This window comes from Pituophis catenifer, unplaced genomic scaffold, assembly GCF_029215685.1.
Source record: "Pituophis catenifer annectens isolate HBS135680 unplaced genomic scaffold, rPitCat1.0.hap2 SCAF_1, whole genome shotgun sequence".
Lineage (NCBI taxonomy): Eukaryota > Metazoa > Chordata > Lepidosauria > Squamata > Colubridae > Pituophis > Pituophis catenifer.
Genome location: NW_027256881.1, coordinates 32,113,721 through 32,140,158, shown reverse-complemented (window position 1 = coordinate 32,140,158; position 26,438 = coordinate 32,113,721). Strand labels below are relative to the sequence as shown.

Below are 26,438 nucleotides of genomic sequence, written 5' to 3'. Positions count from 1 at the left end.
AATCAAAGAAGTTTGGTTTATCTCATGTGAAGTCTGTTGTAGTACAGGCTGCTAAATAGACATTATTGTGTTACAGGCTGATAGATTAAGCCTGTTTATTTTCTAGAAATGTAGTTGATATATGCAAACTATATCCAGACTACATACTCAGATATGCCTAATTCTTTCAAATCAAATGTTCATAAGATTCCCAAAAAAGGGTCTTCTATCAATGTGAGTTGCCTGGTTAGAGATTGGATTTGTTTCTATATCTGTCAGCTAGGCTATATTTGGACAACGGATTACCAGCCTTACAGAAAACTGATGTATCATTCTTCCTGTCCTTTGGGCTAGAAGGAGAAGCTAGGAAAATTCTTGTCAATTTTATTCTAATTCCTAAAGATCTCAAATCAATAAGTATTGCAAGGGAATTCTGGCAGCAATTGGCTATAGAACCTGGAAGTATATGCAAAATGGTGTTGCTTCACTGTATTTATAGTGAACAACCGTGACCATAGGGGCATTTGTCCAGGTTCGCCTGGTGCGCCAGTTGCGCCCCTAACTGGACCGAGATGCCCTACGCACAGTTACTCATGCGCTAGTCACCTCCCGGATTGACTACTGCAATGCTCTCTACTTGGGGCTGCCCTTGAAGACCACTTGGAGGCTTCAGCTGATATAGAATGCGGCCGCGCAGGTTGTGATGGGAGGGTCCCGATACTCCCATGTTACACCTCTCCTGCGCGATTTGCCGGTTGCCGGTTGCCGGTTGCCCTCCAGGTTGCTGGTTGCCGGTTGCCCTCTGGGTGAAATTCAAGGTGCTGGTGATTACCTATAAAGCCCTTCATGGCTTAGGCCCAGGATATCTGTCGGACCATCTGCAACCAGCAACAGCTCCCCATCGCCCGGTGCGTTCTCACAGGGAGGGCCTACTCAGGGTGCCATCAGCTAGACAATGACGGCTGGCGACCCCCAGAAGTAGAGCTTTCCAGTTGGCCCCTGACCTTCGCACTTTCCGCGAATTAAAAACATGGCTGTTCAAACTGCCCAGCCTGGGCCAATGGGGTTTGGATTATTTTAATGTGATAGGGCGGCATACAAATCAAATAAATAAATAATAATAATAATAATAATTTATATGGGTTAACAGGGAATAGCATCTACAGGTGAGCCTCATTTAACAACCACTTATTCAATGACCATTCAAACATATGGTGGCTTTTATAAGTTTGGATGGGTTTTGGAGAACCCCATAAAGTAATTGATTCAGACCTCTGACAACCTGTCTCTCCTTTCCTCATACATTGCTACAGGAGAAAGAAGTGGATGCCGGAGATGCGTATCTCACATCCATTTTGTTGTACTTCCCCATTGCTTTAATCACACTGGAATTTGGCATACAGGCTCAAAATCTTGATCTCTGAGGAGATGTAGCCCTTGATAGAAAAACGTTGTCCTACAGAGCAGTGGCCTTACATGTCCATTCTTACATAGGAATCCATGAAGGAGAAGGGAGCACATATTGAAATGCGTGTCACAACATAATTTCCACCTCTTATGTTCCTGTGTGTAACACTAACACAGTTATGAAAGATTGGTGCAATGTACATTTCATCATTTGGTTGGCTGAAGATGCCGATGCTTTGCATCTAATGTCATAAACAGTGATGGTGTTCTGAACAGGCAATGGAGATTCTTAGCTGATCTCTTGGAAGGTATAGGTCATCTCCCAGCCAATAAGCTGCTATGAGGCCATTCTGTACCTCTTCAAAGTCCAGGGTTGTCTTCTCCAAGACATCTGTGTATTTTCATCAGGCATTCCTTGTTTGTGAACACACAAGGGAGTTTCCTGGTTTACCTCTACAACTGCCTTGCTGACAGAACTATGTGAACATGGTTCAAAAGAAAACTTTATGGATGGTTATAAAAAAAAATCCAGAGGGAAAAACAATAAATAGATCTCTGGCTCTATAACAGACTTTTCTAAATTCCATGAAATGTAGTGCTTGGTTGAAGATTGCACTGGATAATTTAGGGCTTCCCCCTTTTAAGCATTCCAGAGCAAAGACTGAATTCTTCTTTCCCATTAAAGTTTCATGTTTCTATTTTTGAGTTTCATGACTTGGGGAAGAATAAAACAGTCGGGCCTCTCAGTAAAGTCCTCAACATGTTTCTTCATGTTTACCCACTCTGTCCCTTTGCCAGATCTTTATGGTTGTTTGTGGGGTTTTTTTTAGCTCTCAAAACACAAAATAGCCTCATTAAATATTAGGATTAAAAGATAAGGACTCTAAGATATAAAGCTCAGTTCTTGATTGGACAGGAATGAAATGGCTGGTTGCAGTCTTTCATAGGAATCATTTGAAGTCAAAAAATTTTTCTAAAAAACATCCCTATTGAATTTTGGAAGGATTATAGATGCACACATACACATGCACACAGAGTCACAATTATCTGGGGCCAGGAAGTCATGCCCAGATGTTCACTTGACAAGCCTGAACTCTGTTTCACTAATCAAGTTGGTACTGGCTTTGCAATGAATTTGGGAAGTTTCTGCAAGATGCAATTAAAACATGTAAGTATCTGCCTCGGATGTTTTGAATTCCCTAAGCGACTTCTAAAATGGTGTGCATTCAGCTAATACAGGGCCCATGGTGCTGGACAGCATTTCGTTGGCTGTTTAGTAATAATAGTAATATATCCAAATATATTCCAATTAAATACCCTAACCAAGATGCAACAAGCCACTGAAAAAGCAGTTAATATTCAGAAATGTGGAAGACTTGTTCAGTAAGTGCAACACTTATTTCTGAATTTGTTTGCCTTTTACTGATACTTTACTTTCTCCATTAATAAAAGTCAGAATATGTCAGATTAGTCTACCTAGTTGATTTTCATTCAGACACAAATCAAGACCACTTCCCCCTTTCCTATGTCCTTTGTTTTTAACAATATCCCTTAATATATTTGGAAAACATTTAAAGTGTGTCTGTATGTGTGGGTGTGTTTTGTAATTTAGTACAGTAATTCCTTAGGGTTCCCCAGAAGCTCCTAAGTAAATGGCTATGTTTGCACATTTGTTTTCTGGGCTCACATTTATCCATTTTTTCCATTCAATCAGCCCACCGTACGTAACTGTATTTCTTATTCTGACACAGAGTACTTCCACATACTTGCTGGCTTCACCCCCTCCACAATCTCAAAAACATTTTTGCACTGCTATGTGACTAATCTCATTGTTGATATCTTCACAGTACTCAATGGACTTTTTATTTTAACCTGACCTAACCTTATATTTTAAAAGCAAAAATCCCTATACCCTTAAGTGGAAGATTTTCTAAGTAACACAATTGCCTCCTTTGGGTGACAGAATGCAATCCACCAACAATTTGGCAGTGCAAGTAGCCGTCATTTAGCGACTGCTTTGTTTAATCATCATTTGCATTTACAGCAGTGATGAAAAAGCAACTTTACCACCAATCCTCACATTTACAGTCTTTGCAGGTCAGTAAAGGAAAGGAAATCTGAAGGGAGATTATAAACACAGACCCATTTTCATTTAGCAGTTACTTTGTTTAATGACTGAGTTCAGTGGTGAAATCCAAATTTTTTTACTAAAAATAATAGTGGGTGTGGTGTGACTTGGTGGGCGTGGCTTGGTGGGTGTGGCAGACGAAGATTACTGCAAAATCTCCAGTCCCTCCCCACTCAGGGGCCAGCCAAAGGTGGTATTTGTTGGTTCTCTGAACTACTCAAAATTTCTGCTACCGGTTCTCCAGAACCTGTCAGAACCTGTTGGATTTCACCCCTGACTGAGTTGCTGCCCTCAGTTGTGGTTATTAAATAAGGATTATCTATATAGTGCACAGAAAGACCAGCAATGTTGAACTGCTGTTTTACAATATAGATTTACTGCAGTGGCATACCAAGGCAGGGCAGTGGGTGTGCTGTACTCCAGGTACAGACAATAATGAGCTACATTGTCCGAATCCTATCCAGAACATGGTGGTCATGGATGAGAAATTGGATCACTGCTGCCGGCACATCAAACAGCTGCTAGGAGAAATGCAACTGAGATGGAGAAAGGCAGGCTGGCAGTAGTGTGATTGGACCAGCCTGCATTCTGTTACTGTTCCTACAGCTGTTGTTTAGCCCCCCCCCCATCAGCTTCAGGGCCCAAATATGCTAGGAATGCCATTGCCACATGGAAAATATGAATTACCTGCCAATTGTCTTCCAGAAGGAAATTAAAAATGAAACATAATCTGAGAAATGCTGGCATTTCACTAAACAAACTGATAAATCTATTTGCATGGGCAAGGTCCTGGATGTGTGTATGGAGCATGCAACTATTATATTAAGATTCCATTCTTCAAGTGGAATTGGTGACCAATGTACTCTACTATTTTGCTATAGAAGATACCAGGATTGGTGCTGCTGGGACACAAGAGTAGTAAAAAGACTTTGACAAGATCTTTCAATCTAGACTATTGGACAAGGGGTGTTCATAGGCTGTACCCAGAAGTCCTGCATTCAGATGCTTTTTACATGTATTGAGATCACACTTCTCAACGTTCTCAGTATTACTGGTTGAAAATTATGATAGTTGAGAGTAAGGGGACAGAAAGGGCTGGGAAAAGTCCTCTATTGTATCCTGTTCAGCTTGTGTCCACTAGTAATGATTGGGACAAGAGTGATGGTGGGTGGAAATATATTACCCAAATTATTAACTGTGCAATGCTCAGAATACTATTCTGAACTGTGGACAATTTGAACTCGTATTTTATTAAAAGGGTCTGTCTTTTTTAACATATACATAAAGTATATACAAGATAAACAGCTCCATTTAACATCTGTTTTTGCCTAACTATAAAAAGCATTTGACTTTTTACCCTCTCTCCTTTCACTAGCAGCCATAATTTGTTCTGTGGGCCAGATGAAATGAGATTTTCCTCCCCCTCCACAGCAACCAGATGCTGTGTGCTTTAATTTTGTATCAGGCAGGTGTTACCCCACCTGGGAAATGTGGAGATTTGCCATCTAGCAGAGTTTATGGTTTTTGATGGAAATGCGAGGGCGTTAAATGTTATTTGATGAAGAGTTGCCTTTATCCCTAGTGGGCCCCCATACGCATAGCATATGATCAGTGAAGCAGCTGTTCTGTGTTTGAGTTGAAGAGCTATAAAGTTAGAAACGTGGTTGGCCTTTTCAAAACATAAGCAACTGCCTGCTACTATGGTGATGGATTTCAACAGTAAACTCCTGTTTTTAAAGATGTCCAAACATAATAATCCCACTGGACTCATGTTCAGGTGGTCCTGAAGAGTGAATGAACTTGGTTACTATGCCCACAGCAGACTTGTTTACTCAAGAGTTTTATTTTTACTGACACGATCCAGGTTTCTGGGAAGATGCTGTACTTTAGGGACAATTTTATGTTATTTCAAAACAGTTGCAAGCACAGAGCAGATTTCAAGTCAATTGCACATACTCCTTAAATCACTTAAAGGAGTAAGTAGCACAGAGCCACATTTTATCTGCTACTTGAAGATGCATATTCTTTCCATTCCAACCTAGAATATGAGCCACAAGGACATCCTCATGTGAGGAGCCTGTGCTAATCTAAAACCAGCTCTGTAACTGATCCCATGATATTGGTGGAACTGATTTATTTTGCAAATGATCTTCAAACTGCCTTTGAAAGATGGGTTTTGGGTATGGTGGAAGCCCAAAAGGCTCACCCAGATTTTTAAGTGACAACTCCCCCCAAGCAACCATAATGCAAGGGACAAGAATTTTTTGGAGCTGTAATCTAAAAAACCTAGAGGGCACCAAGTTGCATAATCACAAAACAATAAGGGCACTCAAAGTAATTTGTAATCTAAACATGAATATTGCTTAAAGCAATATTAAAACATATTAAAATGTGATTACCATTGTGCAGTTCGGTACTTTCAGAGCCCTGTTGTTTCATATATCGATTGTTATTCCTCCTTTCCTATATGTTGCAGAGATGGAGTAATTTACCGGTAGGATTACAGCTGCAGTTTATCAGAGGAGCAGGTGAGGGATAAGAATAGAGAAGAAATAGAACCAAAGGTAGAAAGACCACTTCCCCCCAGCATTTGTAGAAAGCCTTCACCTTTTGGGCTACAGCACAAATCTGGAATTCTGTAGTTCTGGGTGGGCATCTTCACAAAGTGACTGCCAAAGGGAATTGGGTTTAAAAGCTCCAATTTACCAGAGTGTTGGTTGTCACAATCACTAGCCATACCACCACCGCCCCCCTGCTTTTCTTTGGTGTTGCTTTTTGTCTATGTTCTAGGTGTTATTTCTAAACAAACACTATACTCCCAACATTTTTATTTTCTAAGAAAGTTCAAGGCACCATTTGGGGCTAAGGACCATTCCTGAAATAAAACTGTGGCTGTTTTGGAATGCCACATTGAAAATACCAGAGTTACAACCTAAGGGAACTGAGAATTGCAGCTAAGTCTCATAGAAAATTGGGGAGGTGGGATGTGGACAAGCAAAAATGGGTGTAACCTACTTTTCTAAATTAAAATAAATCTTAATCAAAACACCAAAAGGCATCCAAACATCTGCTGAAATAAAGGCTGCACATCCATTACCAAATGTTCATCCCTTGTGTATCAGTTGCCATATTACACAATCATATACCTTCAATGCTTTCCTCCTCCATCCTTCCATCTCTGCAACTATCTTCAGATCAGTCCCAGGTCCTCTCCCTCATGTCAGGCTGACCCTCAAATGCCCACTTTCTTTGCTGGATGCTATTGGTTTTCTGCAGCTGTCCCCCAGCCTAGTGTTCCTCCTTTCCTTAGCAACCTCCGATTCTCCCCTCAGAAGCGTCTGGTGTTCATTTGGTTTCCATGCTGCCATTCCCTTGCTTCTCCCTTCACTAGGACCTGCTGTTTGGATCCATTGATTTCTTATTCCCCCCTTTTCCCCACTTCAGCCTGCTTTTCTCCCTCATGTTATGTAATTGCATAATAATGATGTACAGACCATCTTTATTTTATTTTTTTTGAGGTTCATTAAAGTGATGGACATCATGCTTCCTATTGCTGAATTAGAGCAACAATCTGAACTGATTCAGAGCATAGGTTAGTGGAAACAATATTTTATTAGAGAGTATTAACGATTCTTTTAATTAAAATGTTTAGGTAGATATACTTCAATAGATAGTTTTCTAACCATGCTCCTTATAACTTTTTTTTCACTTTACATGAGAATATGAATTCTGTTACTAAATTAAAGTTAGACAATAGCCGGCATGAACTTGTGCATCCCTGTAAAATTAATGACATACACCAGCCACTGATCTGGTTTCTTTGAGCTGTCCTTTAGCTTAAAATAACTTGCAAGACAAAATGAATCCACTAAAAGATATGTTCTTTTATTTATTTATTTTTTAGAAAAATGTACATCAAAGAGTTCTTTGTTATGATTTTTAGATAAGAAGCAAGAGAAGTCTTTACATAATACAAAAGAATGCTTTTAACTCGAGGTCCTATTACACTTTTCTTTTGCTAAACACCATACATTTAGAATCACAATTCTGAGTTATAAAACAGATATATCAGTTGACTAAGTTTAATGTCATATTGTAGAAAGCTTTATCAAAAGAAGCTAACTCTTGGACCTCAAATTTAAAAATAGAAAAACCAGAGCCAAACATGATTTAAAAAAAGAAATAATACAAAAACAGCTGTTTTTTAGATTGGAAGATCTTAGTATACAAACATGTATCTACTTCTCCCCATCCTTTTGTTGGAGACTTGAACGGTTGCCCCTGTACAAACAATAATACTTATACAAAATGATTTCTCCAAATGATTTTTTTATTGTTTTGTTTGAGAGGCTTACTAATGTTTGGCAAATACTTCTCCTTATGTCCTATTTTTCTTGGAAAAGTTAAAATATCAACGAGTGGTATGTTTAAGTAGAAAAGATTTGCCTAGTATCTTTTGTTCAGGAAACACCAAGTGCAAACTATTTCCTTTTTATCATACCTATTAATCTTTATGTTTTTTAAAAAAACTCCACTATGAGAACAAATAACTCTCTAAAAAAATTCTTTGTTTTCTTTAATCTTAAGGCACTTTAAAAGAACAACAGCAAGGGATTTATCTAATATACATTACTCAAATGTCCTTAATATGCAGGTTAATATTCAGAGGAGAGTCTATATATTCCACTATAGGGCCCTGAAGGAATACAGTACTTCAAGAATCCCCCTCTAGAAGCACTTTACTTTCCCCTATTGGCATGATTTGCTGCATTTCCCTTATGTTAGGAAAATATGTGATTCTTTCACATATGAAGCAGGAATTTGTCCGTGAAACCCAATATGTATTTTGACTGTCACTGGCAGGGTTCCTTTCCTAGTTTTGCTACATGAGAGAATTGAAAGGTATAGGATCTAGAATCTTGAGCATCGGATGGCTATACTGTATGTGTATATCCATTTATACGTATGTACTACTGACACTGGTAGTTAATTCAGTAGCCATTTAGTAACTACATATAATAGATTTGGAAGAGACATTGGAGGTCTTCTAGTCCAACCCCCTGCTCAAGACCTTATATCATTTCAAATAAATGGTTGTCCAGTCTCTTTTTGAAAGCCTTCAGTGATGGAGCACCTACAATATTGCCTTATCTGAAGGCAAGCTATTCCACCAGTGAATTGTTCTCACTGCTAAGAAATTTCTCCTTAGTTCTAATTCTTGCTTCTCTCCTTGGTTAGTTCCCAACCATTGTTTCTTGTCTTACCTTTTGGTGCTTTGGAAAATAGTTTGACCCCCTTCATCTTTGTAGGAGCCCCTCAAATATTGGAATAGTGCTATCATGTCCCTCCAGTCCTTCTTTTTATTAGACTAGACATACCCAATTTCTCTAACCTTTCTTCGTACATTTTAGCCCGCTAATCATTTTTGTTGCTGTTCTCTGTACTCTTTTTTGTATTGTGGTGACAACTGGATGCAGTATTCCAAATGTGCTCTTACTAAGGCAGTACTAGAACTTCACGTGATCTTGATTCTATCCATTACTGCAATTTAGGATTGCATTGGCTTTTTTGGCTGCCGCTACACCACATTGGCTCATATTTAAGTGGTTGTCCACTAGGAGTCCAAGAGCTCTCTTGCAGTTACTGGCATTAAGCCCAAATTTTCAGCTAGTCTATACCTATACAGTTGGTTTTTCTTACCTAAGTGTAAAACCTTACTTTTATCTATGTTGAATTTCATTTTGTTGGATAGGGCCCAGTATTCAAGTCTGTCAAAATCTTTTTGGATCTTGAGCTTATCTTCTGGGGTCTTGGCTATTCCTGTCAGCCTAGTGTTCTCTGCAAATTTGATGAGTTCCCCTTCAATTTCCTTGTCTAGATCATTTATGAAGATATTGAAGAGTACTGGACCTAAAATCTTGGGGTACCCCACTGTTTACTTGGGGTATCCCAGTGTTTACTTCCCTCCATGTGGATGTAGTTCCTATCAAGGTCCTATTGAGTTTACTGTCAATGTGGCCCTTTTTGGTCTGGGCCACTTCGTGAAGAACACGTGAAACCCTTTTTCTTAACAGCTTTTCATCCACTTAAAGAGAAAAATACAGATGTGGATTGATTTTCCTCTGTTGAAATAAATGGAGCTATTGCAAGCAAAGGATTGGCATACTGGTTTACGATACCCACTATTTCACTGGATAAAAGTGGTACTATAGTAGTATTGGGTTAAATACTTGCACATATGCCCTGAATATCACAACTGAAAACAAGGTCAGTTACCAAGTTACTTTGAAAATGTATGAAAGCTTTTTTTTGAAATTACATAAACTATATTTATTGTCTAACCCCACAACTCAGCTATGATTGCTGAATGTATGAACGAGTATGTATGTTTCAGAAGTAAGATGTTTCTATGAATTTGGAACTTCTGCTTGCTTAGACTCCCACACAGGTATACAGCTTATTCATGTTCTGATTACAACTTCTAGTAATCACAGCGAAGCAGGAGCTGAGTAAGAATGTAATTTGGCTCATTCACTCCATGCATTTTTTTCAGAAAAGAGCTGCTATGCTATAGGATGGCAATGAGTACAAGTTATTGTAAGTATGATAGAGGTGCAGTTTCTCAACAGGTGACAACATCCAGGTTATATTGTGTAATAGCATGATTACAACTACTGATTTCCTTAATAAAGTTTTTTCTTTTAAAAAACACAATGTAAAATCTATAAATAAAATCATAAGTGCTTCATTCAAAAGAAAGCTTCTTTGGTTGCTCTGGGTGCTTGCAAATTACTTAATTTCAGTGACTAAAAAGAATAAGGTCCCACAATAAGTGTTAACCTCAGTACTGAACTTGACCGATAGTTCATGTTGTTGACTGTCAACAGCTCCAGGTCGATGATATGTTCTCGTGGACCTGTTAATGGCTTGACCAACACAAGCATTGCACTTACTGAGCTTGTTTGCTGGAAGAAAGAAGGAAAAAAATGTTCATGTACAGCCAATGCACCCATAAATAATTTCCCAGGATACGTGCTTATGTGAAAATGATTTAGAAAATATATTTCAGACCTCACACAAGTGTGAGTGCAACTTTTTCTCTCCTATTAATTAAAGCAATCACATCCTTTTTCAGGCTTCAGTGTGAAAGAGACCACAGCTTTAGGTCATTTTAATAACTCTAAAATATGGCTTCTTTAATTAATAACAGATGTGTTATGCTTGCATGAGATTGGAAACATTTCTTCCAAATCATTGTCAGAGTATATATACTCCTATGTAGATATTCACACACAGAGATATATCCAGTGTATTGTAATGGTTAAGGTGTTAAACTTAGGACCACCAAGGGCAGGTTCCAATCCTCCTTCAGCCATGGAAGTTCACTGGGAAACTCTGGGTCAGCCCAATATAGATGTGATGGAATGTAGTCTGGATTCCCAGGAGGGAGGGAGAGCATTCCAGAGGAGTAAGAGGCAACTCAGTTCAGATAGTTTATGTGAGAGAAAGAGGGTGAAAACAGCCCCTCCCTATTACCTCCCTGACTATATTCTTGATGTAGCTAGCAGTCTATTTCAGTTTCGCAAGATTTGTCTATATGTCTATATAGTCTCGCCTGGACTACTGCAACGCTCTCTACATGGGGCTCCCCTTGAGGAGCACCCGGAGGCTCCAACTGGTCCAGAATGCGGCCGCACGGATAATTACGGGAGCTGCATGGCGCTCCCGCATAACACCGCTCCTGCGCAAGCTGCACTGGCTCCCAGTGGTCTTCTGGGTGTGCTTCAAGGTGTTGGTTACCACCTTTAAAGCGCTCCATGGCATAGAACCTAGTTATCTCCGAGACTGCCTTCTGCCACTGACAACCTCCATCGACCTGTGCGCTCCCACAGAGAGGGCCTCCTCGGGGTGCCATCAGCCAAGCAATGCAGGCTGGTGACCCCCAGGGGGAGGGCCTTCTCTGTGGGGGCACCCACCCTCTGGAATCAGCTGCCCCCAGAGATAAGGAGAATCCAAGACCTCCGTGCCTTCCGCTGTGCCCTTAAAACTTTCCTTTTCCAACAAGCCAGGCTGGCCTAACAAATCCTTTTAAATGATTTTAAATTTGTATGTTTTTTTAAAAATTTTTGGCCAAATTGAAATATTTCCTTTTAATCTGTTCTTAATGTTTATATTATGTGTTTTTATCTGGCTGTACACCGCCCTGAGTTCCCAGGAAGAAGGGCGGTATATAAATTTGAAGTAAAATAAAAAATAAAAATAAATGTATGGAGCAATAAAGAAATTTGCTTTAAAGAATCACTGTGTGTTTTGATTTCTGAGATCTGACAATAGAGTTATTTTGTGTAAAAAAATCAGAAGAACATAAAACATGAATTATTTTTTCAGTACAGAGGTGAAATACTACCAGTTCGGACTGGTTCGGGCGAACCTCTAGGGATTATGGGCATCAGTTTGCCAAACCCACACCCGGCCGGTCGCCACTCACCTCTTCCAGCCGCTCGATATTCCAGAATTCAATGTTAAATGCAGCAGAGAGAATGCTAACTTTTCTCCCTCCATTCAGAACGGAGCTGCTGCAGCCTGTCCTTTTAAGGTAGTCCCCAGGAGGGAGTGGGATGGTGGGGGGGAGCAGTTGGAATGGAGCCGTTTTTGTGAAAGGCAGGAAAATGGGGGAGGGGATTTTCCTGCCTGTCATCCATTCCTCAATCTCAACACAGACTGAAGGAAGGATGGTAGGCAGGAATATTCTCCTCCCCATTTTCCTGCCATTCGCAACAAGGAGTGGCTGGGAGGGGAGGGGTCGGTGAGGAGCCCCTCGATGTGAGTGATGTAGAGTTGGCCATGCCCACTCAGTCACATGACCTCCCCCAACAAGCCACGTCCACAGAACTGGTAGGGGAAATTTTTTAATTTCACCCCTGCTTCAGTAGTGATCAGAAGACACAATGGGGCAAAAGAGTTCTTCATAACGAAGCTGTTGATTCTAGCCTCTTTAATTTGGCATGTATTATATTTGCAGAGTTCCATCTTCAGCATCAAAGAAACTTCAGAAGAACATACAGAATACTTACTCTAAGAAAGAAGTCTCCATTGTCATTTCCAGATTTAATCCGGAAGGTGTTAATTGTATTGGGGATAATTGTGGTTGCCTGAATTTGGAAGATATCAGATGGCACAGTCCTCTCTGAATGGATGCTCATATATTTGTGAACAATGGAATATGGCAGGTCCCGACAAAGAGGATTAGACACTGGACAAATACAGCGACTGTAAAAGAAAGCACAATGATTGAAAAACATACTCTTTCCATTGCTAACTGGTGTTCAGTTTGGAACTCTGTTGATAGCTTCTCTTACTTTTCAGATGCAAGCACGTAAGGCTCCTGACAAGGATTTCTTGGGTAACAGCGATAGCCACCATGATAATTAGAACACAACTCATCTTCTCGACATTCATTGCGTGTTTCACATTCATTTATATCTATATTAGGAAAAAAAGGAAAAAAGTTCTACAATTCTGCTATTTGCAATCTTTGAGCCTGGAGTTATTCATAAACTTGAATCTGCAAATGTCTATGGAAATTCTCAAACATCCAGGTTACGGTTGTCTCAAAATTGTTTTTCAAAAGGCAACTGGACTTTCTTGTTGGTTTGTGTTTTCTTTTTCTTTTCATTCCCCACCATTTAGTCAGAACTGAAGAAACTTCTTGGATGTGAAGTGAAATGTTTTCAAGGAAAAAAACCAAGAAAGTCCCGTTGCCATTTGAAAAGCATCTTTGAATCTGCAAAGTATCTTAGTAGTTAGAACTTAATTATTTCTTGCAGTCTGCAAACTATCTTCTTAGCCCCTCTTTTGCACATATTGTAGCTTCTGTATGTGGATCATGAAGTACATATAAAAACAAAATAGACCTCAGAGATCTAAGAGTTGCCCCATTCTTCATCTACCATAGTCTATCTCAGAAATGCAAGGCTTCTTATAGTTATTTTTATTTACATCTACATCTATCTCTATCTCTATCATCTATATTTTTATCTACTTTTAAGTGGGATTCCCCAACTAAATAGTCATACCCTACTTGATTTCTCCTTGCTCCTTCCCATCCCAGATTTTTGCAGTCTTAGACAAAAAAACAAATTAGGTTTTCAATATGCTATATGCTGTAGGTGATCAGTGGTCTGTGTTGGTTGCACATTTTTGCCAGGTCTGTTTTAAATCAGGCATCTCTTAGGTGAGTTTTATTTTATACAGGGATGTGAAACTTGCATCATCATGATGGTGTCACATGACATATCACAACTTCCCCCCAACTTTTGCTAAACTGGGGGTGGGGGTGGGCAATGTGTGACACATCTGGCTTGCGGGCCGCGAGTTTGACAGCCCTGATTTTATATTACAGAGGGAACATTTTGTGTTAAGCAAAGATTTTTCAGTTGTATGATTTGATTTTTTTAAAAAAATAGTATTAATATTATAATTACTTTTGCGGATATGTGAATTTACCTTGACAGTTTCTTCCTCTGACCAGCTGATATCCATCTGGACATGCGCAGGAGAATCTTCCTGGCTCATTGACACACTGATATTGGCACAGGAAGTTAGAAGCTCTACATTCATCAACATCTGCAAAACAGAGGCATTTTCTAAGCCAGTTATTGAAGGTTCAGCATCTGCTTTTACACTGAACTTGTTCCTTGCCTATTATCTTCATTACTTGGGCTGCAAAATACAAATGGTTCTTCCTTCCTTCCTGCTTTCTGACAGTTTTTGGAGGGAAATTGCATCTGTCTGCAAGAATGAGGTGCATGAACAGGAATAGAATCACTACTACCAAGCAGAAAGCAAAAAGAGCTTTCAAAGAGCAAGATTTTAGTAAAAGAATCAGCCTTCTAAAATCTTTTTTTAAATTGCGAAAGTTTGCCAAAGAATGTGAGCCTAATATATTAGTCTGGTTGACAAAATATTTTAAGCCATGATATGGATTGTCTATTTTTTGACATACAGTACTGTGGGAGCCCAGTACAATATTTGTGGGAAAATCAAAGTGCAGAAGTGGTCTTTTTACTACTTGCTTCTAACTCATCTTGCTCATGCTATAATTTCTTTGCCATGGAAGAATTATTCTTCCCTAGGAAATAACAAGCAAGATGCGCCAAAATCATATTTCTGAGAATTCTCAACTGGTGATTCCTGGGAATTCTGGAAACTAATTTCAACATGTGTGGAGTTTCCAGATTAGCGTCTATCTTCCATGCCACTGAAATCATAGCATGAACAAATTAGGTTATAAGACTCCAGTGTGCTTACATTTGCGTTTGTGTGTAAGAAATATTACTATTGCCTAAAGAAGGCATTCAAGATTAAAGCTTCTGATTAGGAAGGAGAAGAAATGAACCTGCAAGATGCTTTCTTTGCACATTACTAACAGTGAACACGTTCTACTCAAAAGGTTCCCTCCCATCCCTGTTGTTTGAGAACTTCATCAAGCTGAACCGCTACTCACCATCACAACTGATTCTATCTGGGCTTAACTCAAAGCCTTGATTGCACTGGCATAAGAAAGAACCAACTATATTGTAGCACAGTTGGGCACAGGGGTTGCCGGTCTCACACTCATTTATATCTGAGAAGAAAACAAGACAAATGTGGCATTTTGATCTTTTCTTGAACCATTTTGGAGCATATTCACCATATTTTTTGTTCACTTTGTGAATGCTTGTTCACTTTGAATCAGTTTATATGGACAGGGAATGAAACGCCAGCCTCCCAAGTGCAGATTATTTACCCCTGCTTAGTTTTGCTTCCTCCCCCAAATTAAAATGGCTGAGTATTTTATGCATACAAATAGTGGCTTATATAATTAGAAATAAAGTTGATCCCGGTGCTTTATGGATCTGAATAACTTCTAGCATAGCATTGGGGGGGATTTCCCTGCAGTTTGATAGTTTCATTGAGTAGTGAATTACTGGCAACAGAAAATAACTAGAGCTCATGAGTGTACATCAGTGGCTTTTCACCACATCCCAATTTTCTTTGATTTCTTGGAGATGAAGCACCAAATATGATACCTAAAGCAATGATGGAGGAACACAAAACCCAAACTTGACTGAGCATAGGTACAACCCCATAGTTAGGTCTACCCCGTGATTGGAGGAGAGGCAAAAGCTTTTCATTTTCCTCCTTTATTGTGGTGGTGGGCTGTTGACCAACAGTTTTGTTATGATTTTGAGCTCCTTTCTTAGGAAAAGTGAGCAAACTCCCCGCCCCACCTCTCTTTGCCTAGTCCATCACCAGTTTGCCCAGTATTTAGCTGAAAGAATCACTTATATTTGCTCTATCTTAACTCTTCTTGGGCAGGGTCTATATGAAGTAGACCACACCAGGAAATGAACACCACAGGAAGACTAAAACTACTTTTATTAAGATTGGTTAGCAGATTGAATAACAGAACCTTACAAAGTTCTTGACCTCCTCCTCCTCCTCCTCATATTCAGTTCAGTTCTTATATAACTGAATTAAAGAGCCATGTTTCTGAGCTGCTTCCAAATGTTATGTTGTTGTTTGGACTTGAAAAATGTTTCAGCTCCTTTTGCCTAGGTAATGATACCTTAATATTTTTTGACAGTCTTCTTCCTTACTCTCTACAAAGGCTGAGATATCATCTGTGGCATTAGCTGGGACTCTTTTTGGCCTGTAGGTTCTGATAAAATGGCTAAGACACTATGTAGCATACCCTCTGCCATTCATGACTATATCTGTGCCTAATTGGATCCTATAGGGGACAGGACGGAGCATGATGGTGCTTGTAGCCTGAAGAAAGCTGTGACTTGTCCCTCCTTTTAGGGGCCCTTGCTGGATGCAGGCAATTTGGATAATTAAAAACCAGTTTCCAACATTACCTTTTGGGGAAAAGTTATCGAAACATGGTGGGAACATAGTCTACCACAGGACTCTCCAATCGTGGCAATTTTAAGCGTGGCAGACTACAACTCCCAGAATTTGCTGGCTGGGGAATTCTGGGAGCTGAAGTCCGCCAGGCTTAAAGTTGCCAAGGTTGGAGACCCCTTGGTCTACGAAGTACGATGGTAGAAGAGGATTAGCTAGATGCTTTTTAGTTAGGACTCACCATGGAGTGGAAATGGCACTGGCTATGCTAAGGATCAACCTTTGTTGGAATTTAGATGCAAGTAGTATTCTTGTTCTATTCCTTCTGGATTTTCAGTGGCATTGATATTACTGACAATTGTATCATTTTTGCCACCTGCCAGCATTGGGCACTGGAGCAATGATTTGCAATGGCTCTGTTCTTCTTTAGTGGGTGCTTTCACTTAGTGGTGATAAGAGGAGAAAAGGACAGCCACATAGCTTCTATCTTGTGTGATACTGTATACTGTAGCAGGATTTTGTCATCTCCCTGTTGTTTAATATGTACATGAAGCTACTGTGGGAGGTCATAAGTTGGATTGGTTGTTGGTGTAGTGATTAAGGCAAATGGTAGAAACTAGGATGCCATGAGTTTTAGTCCTGCCTTAAGCACAAATCCCTGAGTGACAATGACCAATCACTTCTGAAATATTGCCAAGAAAACTGCAGGAAACTTGTCTAGACAGCTACCAAGAGTCATCACTGAAAGCACAAAAGCACAAAACCCTCTACTTTGTCTGACCTGGTGATCTGTCCCAGTGTTAGGAGGTTGGTAGGAACTAGATGGGATGAAACAACCAAAGTTGAACCCAAGCAACCCTAATTAGCTTTGGTAGTGTCTCTTGGAGGGGAGGTATTAACATGAGGAAGTAGGTGTGTGACATGGAAGTCCTTCTGGACTTGCAATTACTGCTAGATAGGTGTTTGCTAAACTCTGGCTGGGCACTGGTTATTCCCTTTTCTGAAGTATGAAGACCAATAGTAACTCTCAAGCCGCCATTTTCACAGGTCTAGATCACTGCAATATGAACTTGAAGACCACTAGAAGTTACAATTGATTCAAATGGAAAAGCTTGCTTAATGGGAAATATTGATTGCTCTGCATTGATTGCCAACAGGCTTTTAAGTGCAATTCAAAGTGCTGGTTTTCACCTATAAGGCCTTAGCAAAATACCTTCAAGGTTGCCTTCTCCAACCAGAACCAACTTTTTCAATGCAATCTTAATGGGAAAATGTCTTAACATACTCACATTTTCATGAAGCTAGTTAACAATGCTTTTCACTCATTCATTATGGATCAACCTTCTTAAAATAACAGGTTAGCTTCAAGTGTGGTGCCCTCCAGTAAGTGGTTAAGGATGAGCCTATGAAAGCCTAATGGCATTTTGTATGTAGCTACTGAAGTGCTGCTGAAATGTTGTAGTACTAATATTAACAGAATATCATGTTCATAGAATTTAATAACATTAAGTAGGTAGGTAATTAATCTGAATTTTATGGTGCATTTTAATTGCTTTATTTATTTATTTATTTATTTATTAGATTTCTATACCGCCCTACTCCCGAAGGACTCAGGGCGGTGCACAGCCAAACAATAAAAATACATGCAATACAAAATTTAAAAAATAGAATAAAATCAAATTAAATAATTTTGGCCCTGACAAATTTAAAACCCCAAACTTTTAAAACCAATTTAAAATTGAATATATAAATACTAAAAGATATTTAAAATTTTAAAAATCTTTTATAAAAGAGGGGGAAAATTAGGCCAGGCCGGCCTGGTGAAATAGTAAGGTCTTTAAGGCGCGGCGGAAGGTGCGCAGATCCGGGATCCTCCGTATCTCTGGGGGGAGCTCGTTCCAGATAGTAGGTGCCCCCACAGAGAAGGCTCTCCCCCTGGGGGCCGCTTTAATTGCTAGGATTAGTTTTTTTAATCTTCATTATTTACTATGGCTATTTTATATATACCTACACAACCACAAACATGTTATTGCTTTTATTTTAAATTACATTTTGCATGTTATGCTATGGATTTGTGCATACAACCCCAATAAATAAGTGACACATCAATCCTTGGTATTCATTTGTGGTGGCTTCTTAGTTTTTCTATAGTTAAGTTTTTGTATCCTTCTATCTATTTATCTGCTTCAGTCTAGCTTGCCAAGTTTATGATAAAAACATAACCAAAGCCAAATTGGACAGCCATTTGTCTGAAATGGTATAATGCTTGAGCAGGGGGTTGGACTAAAAGACCTCCAAGGTCCCTTCCAATTCTATTATTCTATTCTACTTCTATATTTGAGCTAAAATAAGGCAGATTTTGAGAATAAGAAGTGCAAATACTATAACTTCTACTTCCAAAAATGTTTTGAAATGAGAATTTGTTGGGATATAGCATTCTAAATATTTTCATGAAAAGTAAAATGGCAGTCTTCTGTTAAATGGGAACCAGGGTATACTGGGTATCATCTTCCTCAATTTCACCCAAATTTCTCTATGAGATATGGCATGACTACAAAATTGGGAACTCAAAAATCCATATAATCCTGTCTCGTTTCATGAGATTTACTAAGATTATTATGAACTCTGAGGGCTAGAAATTGGTCATGATCACTTTTTTTTAATTTTTAAGTTGTGATTTGGTTTTTGTAATTAATTGTCATCTCAATTAAATTAAATAAAAATGTTAATCAAACTAATTAATTTAATTGCTATTTTAAGAGTGTTGACTAAGCTGTAATGTAGTTTTAAGTGTTTAAGACATTTGGATTTTAGCCTAAACATATTATTGGATAGTAAAGAAGAATATACCGGTAATAAAAATTAAGCACCTGCTGTCTGGGTTTTTGCCAAACAACCATATAATTTCAAAACCATAAGAATGCAGTAATAGTTTTGTTTCATAATTGATGTATATTCATTAGATTTGCATGATCCCTGATCTCCATATATTTTAAATTTACATATGTACATTTTAGAAATCAAGCCCACTTTTCACTAACATGAACAATTTTCTGTGTATAATTTTTTTTGTAAATTCCCCAAGCTTGTTATATATAATAAAGTTAATGTCCACATAAAGGTTATAGACAATTTCATAAAGAGAATTAAGAAAATGAAGTCCATGTAATTTCTTCCCCAGGTCTGTTTCATGCTTCTTAATAATAGGTAGATAGTAAAGAAGAACTGCAAGACACAATATTTTGTAATTGAGGGAGGACTATATATTATTTCTGGTATTTCACTGCTATTTTATTGGAGGACATAGAACATCCTTAAATAAAGCTTTTTCAGAATTAAATTTAACTTTTAACAAAGCAAGTATAGATTTCATTATCAGTATAAGATTTCTTCCTGAGATGATGAACCATGCAACAAGTCAGGCATAAGAATTAAATAATTTATTAGTGATAAATGCAGGTTATAAGGAAACATGTATTTATCACATTAAGATATAACTTAACATTACACTTTGTTAAGTGTTGTTACTGAAATTAGTTATACTTGTTTGGAGGGAAGGGGAGTAACCTTTTTATATATGCACTTTTTATTTACTTTTTATTTATTTTTATGTTTTTGTTAGTTTTTTATCTCTGTATTTGAAAACATTAATAATTTTAAGTGTTGGCATTTTCATTAAATATTTTAGTTTTAGTTTGTAGACTAGAAAGTAACTTCTACTTAAATGAATGGAAGATTTTTTTTTCAAAATCTATAAGTTTTAACATTAGTGCTTATAAATATTTAGATGAGCACTATATTTCTATGAAAGTCTTGAGTCATTCCCTACGATTTCAATTCCAATAATTGCATTTATAACAGGTTCGGACTTGAAATCCAAGCATCTGAATGGAACTGGGATGGAAAAAAGTTTTTCTAAAACAACATACCTTATTCAGATATAAAGAAAGCAGACTCCCATGTTACATGTGATTATATCCATTTATTCTTCCATTCAATCATGGCCAACTCTTGAAGATTGCCTGGACAAGTCCCTACAGTTTTCTTGGCAAGGTTTTTCAGAAGTGGTTTGCTATTGCTTCCTTCTAGGGGTTCAAAGAAAGTGACTGGCCCAAGGTCACTCAGCTGGCTTTGTGCCTGAGGCAGGAGTAGAATGCAGAGTCTCCTGATTTTTAGCCTAATGCCTTAACCAACTACATCAAACTGGCTCGATATATCCATTATACTCAATCCAAAATATTCCCAATGTTTGACTCTCATACAATGTGACATGGAACTTCCTAAGCAGTGGTTGGTTTCAACCGGTTCATCCTGGTTTGGATAAACCAGTAGCGGCGGCGGCAGGAGGCTCCGCCCACCCACCCGGACGTCATCATGCTCACAGTTCTGAACCGGTAGCAAAGGTAAGTAAAACCCACTACTGTTCCTAAGTATCTTAAATTTACTCATAAATTACGCCTATACTTATGCCTATACTTATTCTCTAAAGTCACCCATTGATAGGAAAAAGGGCAGTTTAAGACTGAGATGAGCTGAGACAAGTGCTAGAGCAAGATATTGTTGTTGTTAGTTGTGAAGTTGTGTGCAACTCATCGTGATCCCATGAACAACTTTCCTCCAGGCCTTCCTGTTCTCTACCATCCCCAGAGACCATTTGAGCTCACGCCGACTGCTTCAGTGACTCCATCCAGCCACCTCACTCTCTGCAGTCCCCTTCTTCTTTTGCCCTCAATCGTTCCCAGCATTAGACCAAGATACAGGAGGTAATTATACAAGTCTATCTGGGTGTTTTGTGCTGAGCAACCCTCTGCCCTCTGTGTTTGCCTTTTTTGGAAGAGGAAAGCCATCTCCTCATTTCTTTAAATGCCCAACAGACTTTCAACATTTCAAATGTACCCATTGGCACCCCCACCCACCCCGCCCACTTTTGGAAACCTTTGGTTAGCTTTTTCAGAAATAATTTTATGAACTCTGGGAAAATTAATATTACAACACTACTTTGGGTGAAGATATTCGTGTGTGGGGGGGAGATTTTAGCAATTACTTTTATCATTCTATAACTACTCTTCAATTAGTTCCCTAAAAGTTCATAACAAAATCAATAAAAATATCCATAACTGAAAGATATTTGAAACTGAAATAAAAAACGCACCATATACACACCAAGACAGGATCATAGCAATACTTTAAAACAAATATAAATTTAACACTAACGAAAAGGCTAAGTTAAATCTAAATCACTATTATTGATATAGAGTACCTTTTCTTTTTATTATTATTCTGTAAAAGAACAAAAATGAAATCACATACAGGAAGTATTTCGATGATTGCATTTCTTGAAGTGACTGGCCATTTTATATGCCACATAAATAGCTATCTTTATTGGATTCCATGCATTTGGCATTTTAATAACCAAAAAAATATGACAGTAAAAAAAATAATTAAACATGACAATTTCTACAGAAATGTCCCGAAGTGTGCTTACCGGCACATGTGCGGTTGTCAGGTGTTAACTGAAAGCCAGCATTGCAGTGGCAGTGGTAGGAACCAGGACTGTTCACACACCGATGGTGGCAAAAGGAAGGGAACGTGCATTCATCAATGTCTATGTTGCCATTAGAACAGAAATATTTTAAAAATAATTCCAAAAATGAAGTTACAAAAAAAGAATGAACTGCCACATATGATCTTTATATCATAGGAATTGTATACATGGAGCTGATGAGCAGCAATATCTGCAAACACCCTCTTTTGTGCCCCTCACTTTCCTTTTTGATTTTCTTTTATGCATTTTTCATTAAACCAAAATTTAATAGAAAAGTAGCATATTGCAAAGAAAAATATCTATGTGCAACACCATCTTTAATTTTAAGAATACATTGGCAGTGGAAACTAATTTCCATATACAGGTAGTCCTCGACTTACAACAGACTTACAAGTTAGAACAGAGGAGCCGTGCTGGCACAGTAGTTAGAATGCAGTATTACAGGCTAATTCTGCCGACTGCCAGCAGTTCGATTCTCACCGGCTCAAGGTTGACTCAGCCTTCCATCTTTCCGAGGTTGATAAAATGAGGACCCAGATTGTTGGGGGCAATATGATGACCCTGTAAATGGCTTAGAGAGGGCTGTAAAGCACTATGAAATGGTATATAAGTCTAAGTGCTATTGCTATTTAGTGACTGTTCAAAATAACAACAGCATTAAAAAAAAGTTACTTATGACCGTTTGTCACCCTTAAGACCATTCCAGCATCCTCATGGTCCTGTGATCCAAATTCAGATGCTTGGCAACGGACTCATATTTATGGCGTTTGCAGTATCGTGGGGTCATGTGATCACCTCTTGTGGTCTTCTGACAAGCAAAGTCAACGGGGAAGCCTGATTTACTTAACAACCATATTACTAACTTAACAACTGCAGGGATTCACTTAACAATTGTAGCAAGAAAGGTTGTAAAATGCGGCAAAATTCACTTAGCAAATGTCTCACTTAGCAACAGAAATTTTGGGCTCAATTGTGGTCGTAAGTCGAGGACTACCTATACTCCTTAAAAAAAAAAAGCCAAAGACTGATACGCAGAGTGGTATTGCTGGTCAGAGAGGGTAACAAGGAATTTCCTACTAGGAGGCCTTCCTATAGCAGCTCTTTAGGGCTAGGTCTGGGTTCATTCTGTAAATCTCAGTCAAAAGTCACTGTTTGAACTCTGACTGGGTTCTCTTGAAATCCATCAAGTTCAGACATTGAATGGAAAAATCATAGGATTTTAAAACCAAAAATTAAAATTATCCCCCAAAATCAAGGTGGTCAGAGAGATGCAGGGCAAAATATTTGACATACGTGCTTCATAGTGCATGAGACAGCATATAAAGCACCTATTTTTGAATTGGTAACGCGTCTGGGTCTGTCATTTGCAATGTCCGTGTGCTGGTTTAGCAGCTACTCTCTTATGTGCAGGCATAAACACGTAGAGACCACGTGGCTGCTTTAATTATTTGAAAATAGGTGCTTCTACATACTTCTACATGTTGAACTTATTTTTTTCAAATATTTCAATGCACAGTCTTCTTAAAAGCTTTCCATCTTAAACCTTGTAGTAGCTTTTCACAGCTACCTATCCTTCACGTGTGATAACTACAACTTTCATCATCCTCATGAATGCAACCACTCTGCTGGCTGCAGAGGATGAGTAATAACAAACCTGTTATTTCCATACGCGTGTCCATTTATTTATTTATTTCATTGCAAAAACTTATATATGGCCATCTATACTATATATTGAAAGGGATGTGGTGGCTCAGTGGCTAAGATGCTGAGCTTGTCGATTGAAAGGTCAGCAGTTCAAATCCCTAGTGCCACTTAACGGGGTGAGCTCCCGTTACTTCTCCCAGCTTCTGCCAACCTGGCAGCTCGAAAGCACATAAAAAATGCAAGTAGAAAAATAGGGACCACCTTTGGTGGGAAGATAACAGTGTTCCGTGCGCCTTTGGCATTTAGTCATGCCGGCCACATGACCATGGAGATGTCTTTGGAAAGTGCTGGCTCTTTGGCTTTGAAATTGAGATCAGCACCATCCCCTAGGGTCGGGAATGACTAGAACATATGTGCGAGGGGAATCTTTATATATACTTTATAAGTATATAAAGTATATATAAAGATTCCCCTCGCACATATGTTCTAGTCGTTCCCGACCCTAGGGGATGGTGCTGATCTCAATTTCAAATATATATCTATATCTATATCTATATCTATATCTATATCTATATCTATATCTATATCTATATCTATATATATTACTTTATTATGTATGTATGTATGTATATATGTATGTATGTATGTATGTATACCATGTTTCCCTGAAAATAAGACCCTGTCTTATATTTTTTTGAACCCCAAAATAAGCTCTTGGCCTTATTTTCGGGGAGGTCTTATTATTTTGGGGCATGTGGAGGAAACCAGAGGAAATGGCGGGGACCGGCTGCGCATGTGTTTAAATATTTTCAGGAAGGGCTTATTTTCAAGGGGGGCTTATTTTAGTGCATACACTCAAAAGCCCGATTGGGCTTATTATCAGGGGATGTTTTATTTTAGGGAAAACAGGATATATATATATATATGTGTGTGTGTGTGTGTGTGTGTGTGTGTGTGTGTGTGTTTGAGTGTTTATGTGTATATATATATATATAATTATATATTACTATATATTACTATATATTACTAAAACTCCCGTGTCTATAACTTTTCACTTTGTTAACAAATGCCCCTCAAATGGGATAAGTTACAGAATTTTGGGACCTGTTACTCCCAAGGGAATTGTGGCTGCTTCAGTGTTGCTGGGCTGCTGCTGCTTCAGCCTGGCCACAAACCCCACAAAATACATTTTGCAGTGTTGTACTTACCAAAGCACTGGTCTCCTCGTTTTTGATATCCAGTTCGGCACTGGCAGGCGAATGATCCCCTTAAATTGACACAGACCTGATCTGACCTACAGGTGTGGGCACTAGTGGTACATTCATCAATATCTTTTAAAAACAAGGAAAGAAAATGACATGTTATGAACTTTGGAAAGGTCATCACAACTTTTGTATTTTTCTTCAAAATACAAAAATGTTACTACCAAGGTCTGATTCCAACGTTAGTCAAAGAAAATCATAATTGTCATCCTGAATAAATCATTCCTCAGCCTATTTCTGTGTCCATAGCATTGCCAGTTCTATTTTTCATAAAATGATGATGTAGGCAGAGATGTCTACAAAGATTTCTTGGGGTAGTAACTTGCCAACTTACTGTATCTGCCAATAATTGGTGATTCAAAGTAGCTAAGAAGGCCCACATAAAACAATATGGTGTATATAAAATCTACCTGAAATAAAAACTAACTGTCTCAATGAAACAGTCCAAGCAATTTTATTCAGATCATACTAATCAAGGAAAGTAGGATTCTAGATCTCATTTGATAGATGTGGCTGACTGTCTTTGCAGTCATACCTGAACACAGAAACACAATGTTGGCTATGTCTATAATCCAATGTGTTCAGATTTGAGGGAAAGGAGGTATTGGCATATTTGTTTTTATTCTTCTCCAAGGCAGATTGATGTTTGAAGATAGTTATGGAAATGGACAAAATATAACTATTCCCTGAAAGTGCAGGCACAGGTTTTTTGGAATACTGAAGCATTTTGGAGGTTCATCCTCCCTTTGGAGTAGTATCACTTTAATGGATTAAAATGTTTTCCTCTTCTTTTCCTCTTATAGCAGACTGTATCTCTGTAGTGGGTTGTAGGTGATTTCCCAGTTTTATGCCTCCTATAATCTAATACAGTACTATGACATGACTTCCTTCTGACATTCAAAACCAACTGGAAGTTTCTAAGCTGAATAAACAAATTCCTTAAAACTAGTTTACAAATCCCAATTGAACTCTTTGTATTGTTCAGGAACTGGGGACCAGTGGCAAATTCCGGGTGGAGCCATGGAAAAGAAAAAATGGATTCTTTCTCATGCAAAATGAAAAACAATGTTGACCACAAGACTCAAATCACAAACTGAACTGTTTTGACCTTAATCTTTAAACTTGCTCCCCTTCCAGTTCTCACTTCAAATACCCGAATATTTTCCAACATGCTTCCTTTCTAACTGACAGCTCCATATAAATTTTCTTCCGACTTGCCTTGGTCTTTGAACTGATAGCTGTTATCAGTTCTTAAAAGCTGGTGTATTGCTTTAAAAAAAAATACAAAGATGACAGACGGGGGAATGCAGAATTTTTATTAACTTGCAAAATGCCTATCATATCTCAGGTGGGTTGAGTGTGAGATAAACAGTGAGAGAGAAGGGGAGAGAATGTATCTTGCAAGTAAGCACTATATAGTCAGTAAGTTTGCATGTATGAATAGGGTTGGGGGAGATAAAGGCTTGCATTTTGGAAAAAAACCCTGAGTAGTATGTATTAGTGCATCTGCACATGCATGTACAGGTAGTCTTCAACTTATGACCATTTGTTCAGCAACTATTCAAATTTATGGCAGTGTAAATGA

General features: G+C 38.5%; 1 protein-coding gene across 1 annotated transcript in view; it reads right to left on the bottom strand.

Moving 5' to 3' along the window:
- Nucleotides 1-7,871: 7,871 nt before the first annotated feature.
- The window catches only part of EFEMP1 (EGF containing fibulin extracellular matrix protein 1), a 54,484-nt gene continuing 35,917 nt past the window's right edge, over nt 7,872-26,438 (bottom strand). The window contains exons 5-11 of the mRNA XM_070932230.1: nt 24,800-24,922; nt 21,888-22,007; nt 15,021-15,140; nt 14,021-14,140; nt 12,874-12,997; nt 12,589-12,784; nt 7,872-10,479 (exon numbers count right to left, since the gene is read on the bottom strand). Coding sequence (XP_070788331.1) covers nt 10,321-10,479; nt 12,589-12,784; nt 12,874-12,997; nt 14,021-14,140; nt 15,021-15,140; nt 21,888-22,007; nt 24,800-24,922 — 962 coding nt within the window. The 3' untranslated portion in view covers nt 7,872-10,320. The remainder of the gene's footprint in view (nt 10,480-12,588; nt 12,785-12,873; nt 12,998-14,020; nt 14,141-15,020; nt 15,141-21,887; nt 22,008-24,799; nt 24,923-26,438) is intronic.